The sequence below is a fragment of the Marmota flaviventris genome, chromosome 2, assembly GCF_047511675.1.
Source record: "Marmota flaviventris isolate mMarFla1 chromosome 2, mMarFla1.hap1, whole genome shotgun sequence".
Lineage (NCBI taxonomy): Eukaryota > Metazoa > Chordata > Mammalia > Rodentia > Sciuridae > Marmota > Marmota flaviventris.
The window spans coordinates 135549071-135565932 of record NC_092499.1 but is presented as its reverse complement, the minus strand read 5'-3'; the positions used below and the strand labels follow the sequence as shown (position 1 = coordinate 135565932).

The 16862-nt window shown below is 45.9% G+C and overlaps 1 protein-coding gene across 3 annotated transcripts in view; it reads right to left on the bottom strand.

Moving 5' to 3' along the window:
• Positions 1-2639: 2639 nt before the first annotated feature.
• Ap3b2 (adaptor related protein complex 3 subunit beta 2) overlaps positions 2640-16862 on the bottom strand; it is a 34966-nt gene continuing 20743 nt past the window's right edge. For 2 of the 3 annotated variants that reach the window (XM_071607348.1, XM_071607349.1), the window contains 12 exons: positions 10755-10941; positions 9561-9679; positions 8981-9089; positions 8500-8623; positions 7914-8097; positions 7706-7766; positions 7373-7479; positions 6959-7187; positions 6442-6526; positions 6094-6191; positions 3191-3329; positions 2640-3052 (listed from right to left, as the gene is read on the bottom strand). In XM_071607348.1, coding sequence (XP_071463449.1) covers positions 2902-3052; positions 3191-3329; positions 6094-6191; positions 6442-6526; positions 6959-7187; positions 7373-7479; positions 7706-7766; positions 7914-8097; positions 8500-8623; positions 8981-9089; positions 9561-9679; positions 10755-10941 — 1593 coding nt within the window. In that variant the 3' untranslated portion in view covers positions 2640-2901. Of the gene's footprint in view, positions 3053-3190; positions 3330-6093; positions 6192-6441; positions 6527-6958; positions 7188-7372; positions 7480-7705; positions 7767-7913; positions 8098-8499; positions 8624-8980; positions 9090-9361; positions 9419-9560; positions 9680-10754; positions 10942-16862 lie in introns of all 3 variants that reach the window. The other variant, XM_071607347.1, reaches the window with a different exon arrangement.

Genomic DNA, 16862 nt, shown 5'->3' with positions numbered 1-16862 from the left:
AAATAAAGCTAATCACATCAGCATGTCTTGATATTGGGTGAAAAAGGCAAAGATTCAGGAAGTACATATTTTAAGATGCTATTTATATAAAAATTTAAAACATGCAGCACACTACTATCACAAAGTATGTATGTATGTATATATATATATGTGAGTGTATATATATATATATGAACACATTCATAAATTCATGGCATTGATAACAAAAAATGTAGAATGATAATTTAGTTCAGGTGGGAAAGGAAGAGCTTATGAAATGGTGGGGGGTGGGGTGGAGAGATGGGGGTATTGACTGGATTGATAAGTGCTTCAGTCTTAAATTGGGTGATCAGTACAAAGGTGGTTATTTTATTCTTTAAACTTAAAATATAACTTTTCAAAGCTACAAGGAGTAGGAGTCATCCAGGGCAATAAAATGCTGGTAAATGATAATTGGCTGGGGGAAGGAGGACTGGTTTGTAATATTTGACTCTTTCCCTGATGTAAACACTCTCACCATGGCTGATTTCAAATTGCCAGTGTGATGTCATCCGGCTCACAAATTCTTGAAAACTGTAATAACTGTTGGCCTCATGAGCCGAGATGAACCAGCTCCAGCACACCACTCAGACACTGACAGTGGAAGTACTTGCTCTGCAGATTGCAGTCTCAAGCTCCTTCTGAGAATTTTTCCAACATCCTTGGAGGTGGGTTGAAGGCTGGATTATATTAGTTATTTATTGCTGCTCCATTACACATTATAGCCAGTTTGGAGACTAAGTAGCTTAAAACAATAAAAATTTATTATTTCACCATTTCTGAGAGTCAGGAATCTAACAATGGCTAAGCTAGGTGGTTCTGGCTCAGGATCTCTCATGTTAGCCAGAACTACAGGCATTTTCAGCTTTACCTAGGATTGGAAGATCTGCTTCCAAGCTCATTCAAGTGGGTGCTGGCAAAGGCCTCAGTTCCTTGTCTTGGACTTCTCTGTTGGGCTGCCTACGACATGGCAGTTGACTTTCTCCAGAGCAAATGATCACAGAGAAAAGAGGGTGTGAGACTGAGATGAAGGCACAATGCCTTTTATAAACTAATCTTAGAAATGATATACCATTACTTGTATTCTGTTGTGTGCACATACCAACTCTGATAAAAATGTGGGAGGGAATGACATAAGAGTGCAATACCAGGAAGCAAGAATCACTGGGGCCATCTTGGAGACTGGCTACCACAGATCACAATTGAAGGTGGGTGTACAATAAAGACCTATAAGGAATTCTCTAATGGTCCTTGTTCACATTTCTTTAAAAAAATCTCCTCTACCATCTTAGTGCCAATTCAGAGGCAAAAGTGAAAAAGTGTCCACCATTCAAATCCCATCTCAGAACCTTCAGTTACAAAAATAGTGATCCTTGGGAGACTGTGGGGCCCCAAAGCTCTCAGGAAAGCAGTAGCTCCAGCTGCTCTCTGGTGCCACTATGCCCATCAATTCCCCAGAGTCAGAGGCAGGGCTGTTCCCTGACACTGCTTTTTTCTCTCTTCTTAAGAGGAGGCTCACATCTGCTTCACCATGGCTTATCCCTGAACATACAGACTCAGGGATACTTACATGACAGGGATGTGGGAAGGAATGGCCAAGGACCTAGAGCCTTGGTCATGGAGGATTAGAAGCTGAGGCACCACATCTCAAGCTGTTACTGGAGTGTGTGTTCCTTATAACTCAGTCAACCAAAATGTTCTATTGAAAAAATATTCCAAAGGCAAAGCCAGGCTTAGGTATACTGCAAACTGTAGCCCCACTTTGGGGAGAGGGGTGGTCATACGCACATTAGCATAGTAAAGGCTCAGAGAAGGTGCATGGAAATATTCACTTAAATTCATTTTATTTAAATTAATGCTTCATTCTAAACTTATTTGACCATAGACCTTTTTTCTTCTTTTTTTTCTTGTTTGTTTTCTTTTGGTGGGGCAGAACATATGGTAATGGAATGCTTCTTAATTGTTTACTCAACCTCTTCGCAACAGGAAATGTGTCAGGGAGGGCCACCAGGTTTGTCACAGGTGTGGAGGCTCTAATTATTACTACTCAAGTGTGACCATAGAACAGCAGCATTGGCAGCTGGTACCTTGTTAGAAATGCAGAATCTTAGGCCCCACCCATGAACTACTGATCAGAATCTGCTTGTTAATAGGACCTCCAAATGATTAATGCAAGGCAGTTTGAGAAGCATGGTTCTATATCTTCTTTTCTTTCCCTTCTAAGATGGCCAGTTCAGTCATCTCTCTAGTCAGGTGGGGCTTCCAGGTTCTGTATCCAGATGCAGTTTGACATATTTTGAGCTGCACACTTTTGTTTAGGGAATTTCCCATATTATGAGTCCTTTCTACCCAAGGGTCCAAGAAGGAAACCAAGGGACATGACAAACACTGAAGAGGACTTGCTTCTGCACTGAAGGACCAAAGAGTAATTCTGGTTTGGCTTCTTCATCTCTACCCAGATGTCCTTCCACAAAGATGCCTATACCCTCCTAACCTAGAGAAGGTCACCTTGAGGATCCAACCATAGCCTCCCTTACAAGATCACAAGGGCCAGCCACTCTTAGAAGGAAAGGTAAGTCAACATCTAGGGAGAAGACATTTTATTGAGATTTTACTATACAAATAGCTACAGAAAGCTGGAAGGGCTGAAGACAGCAGATACTGTCTCCCTCTGCACAGGTCACTGAGAAACCCATGAGGAAGGGTTTGGGGGAAGGCATAGTAAAGACTACTGAGGGAGAGAAGACCCCATTCCAGATGCTATCTGGCATGAGGAAGCTGATAGGACACAAAGAAAGAGAAAGAAAGGGACTAATAGCTTAGATGTCATGGAGGAAGGGTATGTGAGGACCAAAGAGGTCTCAGCATCACAGCATTTGGGAGTTACTGGGTGAGAGCTTGAATAACATCCTTCACCAGCATGGTACCAATTACCATCTTCTCACTGTTGACAATCAGCTGGGCAGTTCCAGTTGGCCGGGCATCCAGAGTCAGCAGAACCAGGCTCCCACTGGTCAGTGTCCTCCCTGCAAACCTGAGATAGGAGTAGAGAAAGGGGTTGGGGAAGAGCTGCTAATGGTGACTGTATTTGGAAAGGTCTTATCTCTAGGGCTTGGGATCCCTCCTTTAAGTCATACCCCACAAGAACCCTTTACTTCCCCTCTACCAGTACCTATACTCATCAGATGTCCCGCAAGGAACACGACCCAGGTTGGCAGTGGCAGTCACTTTCTGTACCACTATGTGGTCACTTCGACAGGCATCTGGCAGCGTGAGTTTCTCTGTGATCTCATTCATGCCAGTCAGCTTTCCTAGGGGTAGAGGTCATGATGATGACAGAAGTTGTAGTGGGCACTGATGCTGGCACCTGCATCTGCTTGCTGATTATTCTTATTCAGTTCTTCTAGGCTGGGCGGGGCTCATGCTAAGGGAAGTTCAGCATCTCCCTCTTTGACTTTGGGGAAGAGGTACTTCCCTTGGTGTCTGGCCTAGCCTCCCTGCCTCCACTCAGGGCTTTATCTATGGTGCTGACTAAAGACTGTTGGTGCCTCCTGCTGTCAGACATCTGGGCTTCAAGTCCCTTGGGAGTGGCCACTAAACCTGGGGGCCAGACAGTTCTAGAAGTTTCTTCCACCATGGACCCCACGCTTTTTGGTCTTTCCGATGTGACTCTCCAATCCAGTCAACTTCTTCCAGCTCCTGGAGGTTAAGCCCTCACAAAGAGATGACAGTGGTTGCTAGGCTCCTGACCAGAGTCCAGGAGTCATATGTAAGCCTCATAGATTGTGCCTTAATTGAACCTCTACCAAAGCAGTTCCTGAAACCCCCAGACCCTTACAGCATCCCCAGAACCTCTTACTCTACAGGGTGACCTCTCTCTTCACTCACAAGCTCTTGGTCAACTGTGAACACCTTTCTCTGCCTTCCTGCATACCACAGGGCTGCTCTTCAGTTTCTCCCCTATCCCATTATCCCTCTCCTTCAGACAACTGACATGCCCCTCCTGTTTCTTCCACCCCTTCCATTCTTAGCTATTAATATCTTGCCATGGTACCTCAGTCTGTCCATGTTCAAGTCTCTCCATTTCTAAAAAACTATTCTGGAAGAGAATACCTTCATCATGCCAATTCCTTGTCTTCTTCCTCATTCATGACCAAACTCTTCCAAAAAGGACTTCATTACCTCAAGGCCTTGGTCTCCCTCCTACCCACTACAACTAGCTTCTGGATTCCTTTAGTAGTGACTTGCTCTCTGTGAGGATGACAGTGGTCTTCTAGATGCTGGATCTGCAGGTTTTTGGTCATCATGGCCTGTAGACCAGCCCAAAGCACACTGCTGTCTTATCATGTCTCCTAATTCTCCCCCTTACTTCCCTCTGCTCTTCTTCCTATTCACCCCCCCCCCCTTTTTTTAAAGTTCTGAGTACACACTGTCATTTTTTTAATATTTTTTTTTTTTTTTTTTTTTTTTAGATTTAAGTGGACACAATATCTTCACCTTACATTTATGTGGTGCTGAGGATCAAACCCAGTGCCTCATTCATGCTAGGCGAGTGCTCCACCACTGAGCCACAATCCCAGCCCCCATATTCACCTCCCTTTTATCTGTAGAATAAAGATTTTCCTCAAGGTTCTATCCTTGGCTTCTTATCACCTCTCCCCAACTCTCTCTGCCAGGGTGATCTCATCCATACTCACAGCTTCCATTGTGGCCTCTATGCTCATGACTCCAGGATTTAAGTGTTTCCTGGACACAGACCCCCATGTTCAGTGGCATACTGACTCCTCTTGAACTTCCCAAATGCACTTCAAAATTAGCTTTCACAAAACTAACCATGATCTTTCCTCCTGCCTTGCTCAATCTGTTCTTTCTTCTAGATCAGACGTTGGTCAAACTATAGCCTCTAGGCCAAATCAGCCACCACCTATAAGGCCCACAATGGTGTCTATGTTTTTGAAATATTGGGAGAAAAAGTCAAAAGAATATTAGTATTTTGTGACACATGAAAATTAAATAAACTTGAAATTTCAATATCTGTAAGTGAGATGTTATTGGAATACTGCCACAATCATTCATTTATATCTTGTCTATGGCTATTTGTGTGTTACAACAGCAAAGCTGAATAACTGAAACAAGAGACCACATAACCCTGAAAGCCTGAAACAGTTACTTTATGATCCATTACAGAAAAAATTCACCAAACCCTGTTCTAGATGAAGGGCATTACTTATCTTCCTACTATCCAAGCCAGAAATTCTAGAATATGCTAATATATCACCTCTCCTCCCTCTCAGCTACCCATGGCTTCTCTCTTCCCAATCTCAACATTCACCCCCAGGCCTTCTTTCTCTTTGCCATAGCTCTGACCCTTGCCTTACCATCTCTCATCTGATCTACTGCAATAACTGTATAGTTACAGAATTTAGCCCAAGATTGTACACCAAGAGAATAGAAGTTCAGAAATAATAGCTAGGGCTCATGAAGCCCCTTATTTCCCTCATCTGTGCTGGGCTGCCTCTTTTTTTTTTTTTCTTCTCTACAGGCTCTTCCAATCCTAGCTGCTAGTACTGTCAGATTTCTCTTTTAAAGCCAAGGATTGAACCTGCACCTTCCTTCAGTGACTTCTCTACTACTAGGAAAATAAAGTCTGCAGTCATATCTCTCTAGGACTACTTTCAACTCCAAAATTCTAGAACTGCAATCCTTTAGCATGGCATTCGAAATTCCTAAAAATTAGAAACCCAACACATATTGCTTTTTAGCTTTGTTTTTACTAATCCTTTATGCCAGGGACTTCTATGCCCCAAACCAATCTGCCCCCAACACTCAACACCACAGTTCTGCATGTGCTGTTTCCCCACCTGGGATGAGGTCCTAGATGTTTCTGCCTGGCTGAGTCTTTCCAAAGCCTCACCAAAATGCCTCAGTATCTGTAAAGGCTTTTTTAGAGGCACAAATTATAAGGTCTCTGTTTGAGGGAGCTGAGATTTTCCCCACACGTCTGAACTGTGGAACTTAACAGTAGTGGGTGGTGCTGAGCTCCTCTTTCCTCACTCCCAGGGAGTGCTTGCTTACCCTGCTCCTTCTTGAATTCATTCTCACTCATGAATACAGGGGCCATAAGCTCCCCAACAGGTGGCTGAATGGAGACGTAGAACTGTCGGGTTTGGGTGCTGGGAAGAGTGGAAAGAGAGAAGAAGTGAGGCTAGCATCTTTCCCCCTCACCCATCCACCCCACTCCCTCAGAGGCAGGATGTGAAGGCAACAGAAGAGAGAGGTCAGACCTCACTCAGGGCTTCAGATGGCTGCCAGACCCACCCAATCCTGATGTAGCCCCACCTACCCCCACCTCCATCTCTGATTCACTTTGATGTTGCTTCTTTCCAGCCCACCCTTCCATCCCTATATGAGTTGGACACATACCACAGCTGGAAGTTGGCTGCCTGGGTTGAGTCACAGAAATTAATGCCCATTATAGCAGTGGCAGATTCTCCAGGTGCCAGCGACTCTGAGTGATGTGAGGAAGGGAAAGGGGGAGTGGAGACACCATTACCTGATAGGCTTGGAGCCCAGTCAAGCCCCATTCTCCCCTCCCAGTCAGAGCCGACCAGTTCTCTATGGAATCCTAGATTTCTGGGTCCCTGCAGATCATCTCTAGTTTCCTCCTTGTATCTAAATGTCTTCCCTCACCTACCTTCAGCCCATTTAATTCAGTTATAAAGCAACCAAGGCTTTAATCTTCTGCTGCAAGTACTTCCTGCCCTTATACAAACTTGCTTGTTTCCTAATCTATCTCATCCACCACGTTATGGATCATGTTAGATACAATCACTGTGTCCCCATAGCCAGGCCCCTTGCTTGTCCCAAAAATTATCAACCACAAAAAGACTGTCTCTGCCCAGAAGCCTCCTCCTCCTTCCTCTGCAAAGCCCTTCTGTACCAATTTCTGGAAATTCTTGGATGCTGATGCCAGCAGGCAGTTTGGGGGTGCCCACATGTAGGCCCTTGATGGGAGTCTCAGAGCTGTTGGAGAAGTAGATGTGCACAGACACCATGTGGGGATCCCCGGAGAAAGGTTGGCGGCTGAAGGCATAGTCCACAGCCAGCCCCTCGCCAGCTACTCTGTGCAGCAGCTCTTGTCTGCCAACACCCGGCACTGGACTCAGCAGCTAGAGTGGTGGAGGAGGAAGAAAAGAGTCTGTCCCAGCCTTGCCCCTACCAAGGGCCATCCTGCAAATGGGAGTCAAAGCTATCCCCTCTATCATATCTCCTCTCACATACAAATTCACACCACAGGATGCATCATGGAGATGGGTCCCTTCCCTCAGCTCAGTCCCTCTCCAGTCCTACTCACCGAAGGTACCAGAGAGGAGTCTGTGAGTGTCAGGCCCTCCAGGTCAGCAGCCAGACTAGTGGACACAACCGTGGGAGGAGACACAGGCTGGATGCTGGGAGGGGTGACTGTGGGAGACATAAGATTATGATGAGGCAGAGGCAAAGTTGGCTTGGGTTGAATGGGGAGCCCAGAGTGCAAGAAGCAATCATTTGGCACCATGAACAGTGATACACATGGCAGCCTGGAGGAAAATGCTCACCCACCCCAGACCTTAGGAACTTGATTCAGAGCTTAAGTGGCTCTGTATCCCTTGACCTCCTCCCTGATGTGACTTCCAACACCCAAACTCACAGTCCTCTAGATCAAGCAAGGAGATCTCCTTGGCTGCTGGGGCACTTTTGCTGCTGGGAGGCTAAAAGAGAAAAATAGATTGTGAGTGTGAGGAAGGGAAGCACCCTGGTCTGTAATGGGTTGAGTGAAAGAGCATGGCCTGTTTCAGATAACAGGAGATGTTAGGGTCTGGTCCAGAGGGTAGGGAGAACATTGGTAAGGCCCTCACTGTTTTCCTCTTCCAGGAGGCAGGTTCATCTTGCTCCTCCTCAGACTCTGAAGTCACCTCGGACTCTGAGGAGCTACTGCTGGAATCACTGCCCTCATCTGAGGATGAGTCTTCTCCATGTCCCTCTGGCAACTTCTTCCTCTTCTTTCTCTTCTTCTTCTCACCTTCCTCCTCACTCTGTTCACTGGAGGAGAGAGGGGGAAAACAGGCCTCAGGTCCAGCCTGGATACCCCCTTCTTGCCTCATAGAAGAGCAGAGGAAGTCCTGAAAAATGGCAGGGAGCCGGGGAATCTGGGTCAGTAGAACCCATACTTGGGCTCCTATGTCTGGCCCCTATAAGAGTTTTAAACCACCCTTACCAGTTAAGGCTCTGATTGCTTCTTACCATTTCCATGAGGTCTCAGAGGCTTTCTGCAGCTGACCAAAGCAACCAGCATGTGAGTTAACCCATGGGTGGTCTGCTGGCCCCCAGCACTCATGAGGAGCTCAGGACCTCATAGGAGGCTGACTAAAGCTAAGCATAAGCTTTTTATATCCAGGGGAAACCTGTGAACCTCACTAGCCATCTGACTCATTCTCCTCTTACCTCTCACTGCCTCTCCCTTTGTCCTCATCCTCATCCTGGTCTTCATTGTCAGACTCACTGCTAGACTCCCCAGAGCCACTCTCACTGCTGCTCTTACTGTCCGATTCACTCTCAGATTCAGGCTCTGTGGAGAAATGGTATTAGGTCTCTCTCCTTCATATGCAGGCCTCCCTAGGTCCAAAGCAGGTGCCCACGTTCCCAGCTTTAGACTCAGCTCTGAAGCCTTAAAACCCTCTGACCTGCTCCCAGCCCCAGATGCCAATTGGAATTGACAAGGGCACAGGTAGACACATATGAATAGATGCTGCTATTTATAAGCACATACATATATGGAAATGAATCCCTTAGGTGCACAAAAATACAAGCAGGTACACACCCCTAGGTCACTGACCATACAAATACACACACAGAGTTCCCTCGAACACACAGGCATGCATGTGGGCAGAAGCACAGAGGACTCCAGCTCTGCCTGTCTCCTCACCACTGTCTGCAGACTCTGTGGGGCCAGATTCCCCCTCAGAGTCTGAGTAGAAGGGCTTTTCCTTCTCCTTCCTTTTCTCCCGGTTTGAGCACTTGGTCCATTCAGGTACCTGGAGATGGGGGTGGGATGGAGGGTCATTTTCTCATTGTCAGAGAGGGGAAAGGAAAGTATAGGCTCTTTTGACCCTTCACCATACCTCTTTTGGGGGCCCTGGCTGATCCTGTCCCTAAAAGGGAGTAATGGGGAAGATGGGCACAAACCACAGAGGGATACTGCTCAACCCAAGGAAGAAACAGTGTAGAGAAGGCTGGGGGTATAGCACATGAGGACAGGGAGTACAGTATGGGGCAGAAAGGAGAGTACACAGCACACAGAGGGGACCTCAGTGTATTCGCCCAACAGGCCCACGTGGGTCTCAATAAGGGAGAGGTCTTCTTCCTGTGTATAGGGATGGTATCAGGAGGACTGGGCCAACACTGTCAGTACTCCCTGCTGCCTGCCTCCCCCAAATCCATCTCTTTCTCTCTTTTTCTCCCTCACACATACACACATATACAATTCCACCTTCGACCCCGCTGACCTCCACATTGCGCACAGACGGGTCAGGGGCTTCCTCTGGCCAGTCTGGAAGCTCCTGGTATCCTGTGGCCTTGGCATTGAGCAGGTGGGATAGTGAGCCCAGTTGGAAGTGGTCCCGGTCTGGAAACAAGTTTAGAAATCAGAAGTGGAAACTAGGAATGACTTAGGAATTGTCTTCTACTGGGACTACGTGGTGATTCTAGTCAGGACTCCCTAGCTATGTAGGAGAAGGAAATGGATGTGTCCTCTAATGGCTTCAGCACTCTAATTGCACCTTCAGGCCCACATGCTGGAAGAAAAAGCTGCCAGCCAGGCCAGTCGAGGGACTGAGGATTGCTACAGGTGGACCTGCAGAAGCAGGCAGAAGGAAACTCTGGGCCCAGAGATGCTGCTGGCCTGTCTGTTTGGATCTTCTCTGTGGGGAAGCAGAAGGGAGAGTATGACTTCACTTTCAGGGCAAAGCCAGGCTTTAAAGGGAGGCCAAAGTGGGATAAACTGTCTGACAGCTGTGAATAAGAGGCTGGTCAGGCTGGGCCAAGGGGGAGGAGGCATGTCTGGTTTAGCTCTGGACACAGTGGGGAGAGCTGAGCAGCCAGAATGGGAGTGGAAAGGAGTTTGAGTCAGAGGTAGGGCAGCTGGTGTAGGAAGTCAACCCAGAGACCTATGAATGAGCCAAGTGTTGGGGCAGAAAGGGACTACTGCCCTCTTGAATTCAGTCCCTGAGAGGCAGCTGGAGGACCCTTCCCAGACCAAACCCATGAACAGAGTCAAGCTGAAGGCCTGGGGCCAGAGATCTGGGCTGATCTCGAATGATTATGTACAGTTCTGGCAACTACATCTCAGAACCCCTTATAAATATACACCTCTCTCTTGTATGCTGTTTTTCTTCCTGCCTTCCTGTGTCTTTGGTATTTAGCTTCTGAATATAGATTCTCAAGCCTTCAGCATACTCAAGAAGGGCAGAAAGGGAGCCTGAGAGGATTCAGAACCCCATCCTGAGGGCATACACTCAGGTGAGATGATATATCTGGTGGTTGTGAGTGGGTAAAAGAGGTAATCCAGGGCCAGGACTGGCATTTCCCTGAAGTTCTGCCCACAGAATCCTAAGGCTGGGACCTCAGGGAAGGGTTGGGGCTGGGGACCTGGCCAATTCCAGCTTTCCCCTGGGGAAGTTTCTCTTGATTTCTGCTTTTACCTTTGAAGGATGACTCCAAGACTGGGGCTGGCTTGGGTGCCAGGAAGAGCTTCTTGGCATGGCGGCTGAGGGCCCCACCCTGCTCTGAAGGGACAATGAGCTGCCGGGTGAAGCGTGCTCGGTCTCGGATGTCGTAGTTCTGGTCATATTTGGCCAGACTCAGCACATATTGGGTCAGCAGCTTGGTCTGGAGGAAGAAGATGAGGTGGCTCAGCAGCAAACAGAAAGGATGGGAGCACAGGAGGCTCTGATTCAGCTTCTTTCAGCTGACATCTCCAAGTAGAGTTTCTCTCCTCAATTACAACGGCCTGCCCACATCCAACTTTTCCTCCCCATCTGTCATGGCCCCAGGCTTCACATTTCAGTTTCATTTAATCTCTCTGGCTCTGACTCCTACCCCCAACTATGACAACTACCTTGGAGAGGTTTCTCTTTTAGACTCTATTGTTTCTTGGCCCCAGACTCCATTCTTCCTCAGGTTTATGGTCCCCTCCACTTCAGTCTCTACTCTGGAGCAGCAGGGTGAGTGGAAGCCTGGAACATTCTGCTAGACCTCATGGTTTCCAGGCTCCACCAGCCATCGAAAAAGTAAACAACACAAAGAGGGGGGCATAAATGGAGATCACTTTGGCAGGAGCTGCCTACCTGCCCTGTCAACCCACATAAAAGTTTCAGTGCAGCCTAGGGGTCCTGGAGGCACCAATCTTTTCCTGGAAGGCTGTCATAAGATCAGAGCAAACAGCAGTTGCTTATGAGTTTGCTGAGATCACATGGAATTCATAGTGTGCAGTCAAGGACCTAAAGTCTCAATTTCCGCCCTGGTCTTGGCTTAATCTAACCTGCCTTACTTAACACAATGAGAGTGGTAGTGGTCATCATTTATGGAGTTCTTTCTGGTACTAGGCACTGTACTATGTACTCCAACTATCTCATGTAGTCTCTACAGCCCTTCTGCCTTATTTTATAGAGAAGAAGTAAAATCATTAGGTGACCTCCCAGGTTGAGAAACCCATCAGCTCTGCATTCAAACCTGTCCCACTGGAGCCCCACTTCCCCCTTGCTTATATGTTGACGTAAGGGGGCTTCCCTGACCTAGGTCTCCATGTCTCCATCTCCTGTGACCAAGATCAAAAACACCAAGGAGTCAATAGCCAAAGTTCCTGGGGGCAGTGGGGACCAGCAGGATGAAACCTGGAACTGACTCTGGTCTTGCTAAGATTTATGATGACATATTGTCACATCCATACTTGGATACAGCTGACCTAGCTAATCTAGCAGAGCTATCAGGCAGATGTCCATGAGGGGCAGAGCCCCCTAGATGCTAACCCAGAATGAGAGCAGCTGCTGTGGCAGAATTCCCCCCACATCACTTTAGGGAACCACTGTAACTCCACTCCAATCTACCTCATAGCCCACAGGGACTTTGATGGCCTGATGTTCAGCTCAGTCCCTTCCAGCATAACAGCGCCTGTAATACAGTTCTAGTCACAAATAAATATCTCTAATCTCATTCTCTCCCCTAATGCAATAGATCTTAAAAACATGAAAATAGGGCAATATCATAATGGATTTCATTATAGACTGCCCCTCCTTTTGCCAGACATTATTTGACCAACCAAGGATGGCAGATGTCCTTATCTGTGTAGTCCATTATCAAGATGCTGTCGATCCTATTTTTAGTTTAGGATGGTATCCTCTTTCACAGACTTCCCAGCTGACTTATCATAAATCCTCTTCATTCCTTGCCTCATTCTAGAAAGAATTGTTTTGGGATTTGGATTCATCTGTCCACAGCCTTAACTGCATGTCAACAACCCACATAAGAAGGGGCTGGTCCACCCTCTCACTGTAGGATCTGCTGATTACAATTCATTACCCTTCTCCACCCTAACAACCTATTCTCCAGGGATTATGGTATCTAATCTGCACCATTAGGACACCCACCTTAGCTCACCAGGATGTATGGGAATTACAAGGCTGCTCAAGAGAGCCTAGGATATATACTTTTAAGAACAGAAAAGTCTTCCACTGACCAATGGACCCCAGTTGCATGGAAGTGGGGAACACTGACTTCCTTTCAATAACCTATGTTAACATACACCTTGCAACTACTTATTATTCTGTGAAAATTGACCATACAAAAAATACTAAAATAGGGCTAGGGTTGTGGCTCAGCAGTAGAACACTTGCCTAGCACATGCAAGGCCCTGGGTTCAATCCTCAGCACCACATAAAAATAAATAAATAAGGGTATTGTCTACAGCTAAAAAAAATAAATGTTTTCTAAAAAATTACTAAAATAGCCAAGCATGATGGTGCATGCCTATAATCCCAGTGGTTCAGGTGACCAAGGCAGGAGGATCGCAAGTTCAAAATCAGCCTCAGCAACTTAGCAAGGCCCTAAGCAACTTAGTGAGATCCTGTCTCAACATAAAAATTAAAAAATAAAAACAGGACTGGGTATTTGGCTCAGTGGTAAAGTGCCTTGGGTTCAATTCTCAATATTAAAAATAAATAAATAAAGGCTCAGGCAGGAGAATCACAGGTTCAAGGCCAGCCTCAGCAACTCCTTGAGACCCTTAGCAACTTAGCAAGACCCTGTCATAAAATGAAAAACAAAAATGTGTAGCTCACTGATAAAGTACCTTTGGGTTCAATCCCTAGTTCCGAAAACAATTTAAAATAAAAATTAAAACACATCCTCAATTCACAAACTACACAAAAATACATTCTATATGGGTATGGCGCACCGACTTTGTGGTCTTTCCTACCAGTCCCTGCTTACTAGTATTTGTACCTTTGTGTAATTACTTCACCTTAGTGTAGGCAAGACCTGGAACTTGCTTCTGATAAACAGAATGCAGCAAAGGTGACAGGGATAGAAGACTCTGTCTTGCTAGCGGCCAGGTTCTGGTTTTTAAGAAAAAAGTGTCACACTGGGAGGCTTATGTGGAAGTAGTTGACAGCAGCCTCCAGAAGCTAAGGGTGAACACAGCTAACTGCCAGCAAGAAGCCAGGGCCTCAGCCCTATAACCTTGAGAAACTAAACTGGCTACCATTTGAGCTTAAAAGTGAACCCTTCCCTCCAGAACCTCTAAGTGAAAACACATTCTATATGGGTGTGGCTCTATGGTAGCCTTGCATAAGACCTAACAAAATCATTCATGGACCCTGATGTTTAGAAACTGAGAGAAAATAAACCTGTCTTGTCTGAAACAGTAGAAAACTGATATAATGGATTTAAAAATTTGAAACCAGAAAAAAGTTTGGAGGAAATTGTAAATGAAAAATATAACTGATATGTGAATATTAAAAACTTTCTAGGGCTGGGGTTGTGGCTCAGAGGTAGAGTACTCCCCTAGCATGCATGAGGCACTGGGTTCGATCCTCAGCACCAAATAAAAGTAAAATAAAGATATTGTGTCCACCTAAGACTAAAAAATAAATATTAATAAAACTTTCTAAACATGGAAGTACTGGAAGAAAACAGAAATGAAAAGATTAAAATATTAGACAATTTTTAAAATTATTAAAAAAAATTTTTTTAGTTGTTGCTAAGACCTTTATTTTATTCATTTATTTATATGTGGTGCTGAGAATTGAACCTAGTGCCTTACACATATCAGGCAACGCTCTACTACTGAGCCACAATCCCAGTCTCAAAATATTGGACAATTTACAAATGAACAACTCACCTGACATATAAAAGCACCTGCCAAAAGCATTCCAGGCAGTTATCCCACATGCTATAACCAGGTGGCTGAATAACCACTTTCTTTACCAGTCCCTCAAGCCCTCTGTCACTTTTATCTATTGAGTCTGTGTGTAACAGAACCTGATTATCTATAATGAATCATAGGACACAGTCACCATCTTGGTAATCCTCTTGGTCTCAGCCTGATCTGGACATGGCATGCAGCAGAATCAGGAAGGAGGGAGGAATGACTCGGATTGCTCTGGCCTTGTAGCAGAGGCAGACTGTTATTTATGGTACCAGGATGAGGGAAGGATCATTGCTGTATTGCAAGGATGGCCATGTGTACATCCAAGCTGCCTGCCTCCTAGTATGCAAAGATTCCCCATTCTCCACCACTTCCAGAACAGGCTGGGAAGAAAGAAAGGAGAAGGACAGGCCTCCCTGTCCTCCCCTATTCTATGGGGCCTATGCCTGAGAAGACCCACCTTTAACTGAAGCATAGTTTGGGGTCAGAGTCATTTGCCTGAACAGCACATACTGGGTGTCCTGGTGGGGGATGGGATCCCTCATATCTTGCCTAGGAGAGGGGTTTAGCTGTATATACCCACAGCTCTCTGCATTAACCCTGACTGTAATTCTTACTACTTTGTATTTAAAATGTTTATTTTTATGCTGTTTCTCTTATTTAGTTATGAGCGTTTAGATGCTAGTAAACATGTCCTATACATTGTCAAATCCCCCAGAACATGGCTAAGTGCTGGGTAAATAGCAGGCACTCAGGAAATGTGTGTTAAATTAACGAACAAACAAATGCACATGTAGTTGATAGTGACAACTTTTTAAGAGTCCCAGGACTTGATGGTTCCTCCTACCTCAGCTTGAGGCTGGGGCTCATGCTAGTCACCATGAATCAGAATAGTGACGCAGAAATCAAGTGCCACCATCCAACATGGCAGTGACAATGATCATATGGACAGGACCAGGCTTATGAAAACATGCCAACCTCTCCATAGATTAGTCCCTGGGTCTCAGGACTGTGGTTTAGTCCTAGGCATGTCAGACTCCCTCCACCCCTACTACCTGGGCAGTTCCCCACCCTTTCCACTTCATCTTTGGGAGGGTGTACCAGGGCCTTATGCATGTAAACATGTTCTATCACTGAGCTACACTCCACATCCCCAGCCCAGTTTCATCATTTCAAATGTTCCTTCAACCTGCTCCTTCCTCTCATCTGAACAAAGAAATAACACAAACATTTGATGGAATACTTCCCCAGGGTGCTCCCTCTAACTTTTCTCTCTCTAATCTACTTCCATACAATACCAAGACGCAGTACTTTGTTTCTTCCATATGGCAGCAACAACTGTGTAGATGTTATCCTTTGGACTTCTGACAAGAATCCCAATACTTGGGGACTCTATGTACCTCACTTGAGTCCCTGGTCTCATGATAGTCACCATGAATCAGAGGAGCTAGTGAAGAAGCCAAGTGCAACCATCCAAAGATTCCCACAGAATAAGAAGCCACCTTCAGGCCTGGCTAGGACGCTGCGGTCTCCAGGGAATGGCCCTGCTGTAGATCCCATTCACCCAAACATTTTGCTTCAAGGATTGACAAACTTTCTCTATAAAGGACCAGAAAGTAACTATTATAGGCTTTGGGGGCCTACAGTTTCAACTCATCGACTCTGCCACTGTAGCATAAAAACAGCCATTGACAATACATATTGAACAAACATGGCTGTGTTCCAAAAACAAAATTTTATTTACAAAAACAGGCAGCAGACAAGACATGGTCCATTGGGCAGTAGTTTGCCAATTCCTGTCTTGATGAACTGAATGGGATAGTGAAGGTAGGAACTTTCCTGGTGTTTGGTGTCTCCAATACCTTGAAAAAGATCTATCCATGACACTTTATTCTTAGAACCCTCTGGAGCCATCTCAGGGAATGCTAGACACCCATGAATCTTTTGACACCTGATATTCCATTTTAGTCAAACCTCATCCTTGGCTATGGTAACCCTCAGAATCTTTCACCTTGAGAATGAGGTTAATCACTAGTACCACCCAAGCCTGAGCAGTGACTTACTCCCTTTTCCCTAGCACAGGTTGGCCATGTATCATCAAGCTTTGGGAAGAAGCAAAGCCTGTACTTCCAAGGATGTATCCCCCATCAGTGCCTGTCACTGCTGGCCCCTTCCATTAGTTCCAATCAACTGTGGTTCTTCACAGCCCAGGGTTCCAAAGGTGGCAGATAGGGACACTTCTATTGGCAGACATGAATCACAGTCTCACAGGATAGCCTCTCCACAGTGAACACTAGCCCTACCAGGCTCCTGATTCCCCAGAATAGTAATGGATACTGGAGTAGCATTAGTTATTTAGGAAGACTAGCCACCTCCCCTGATTCAC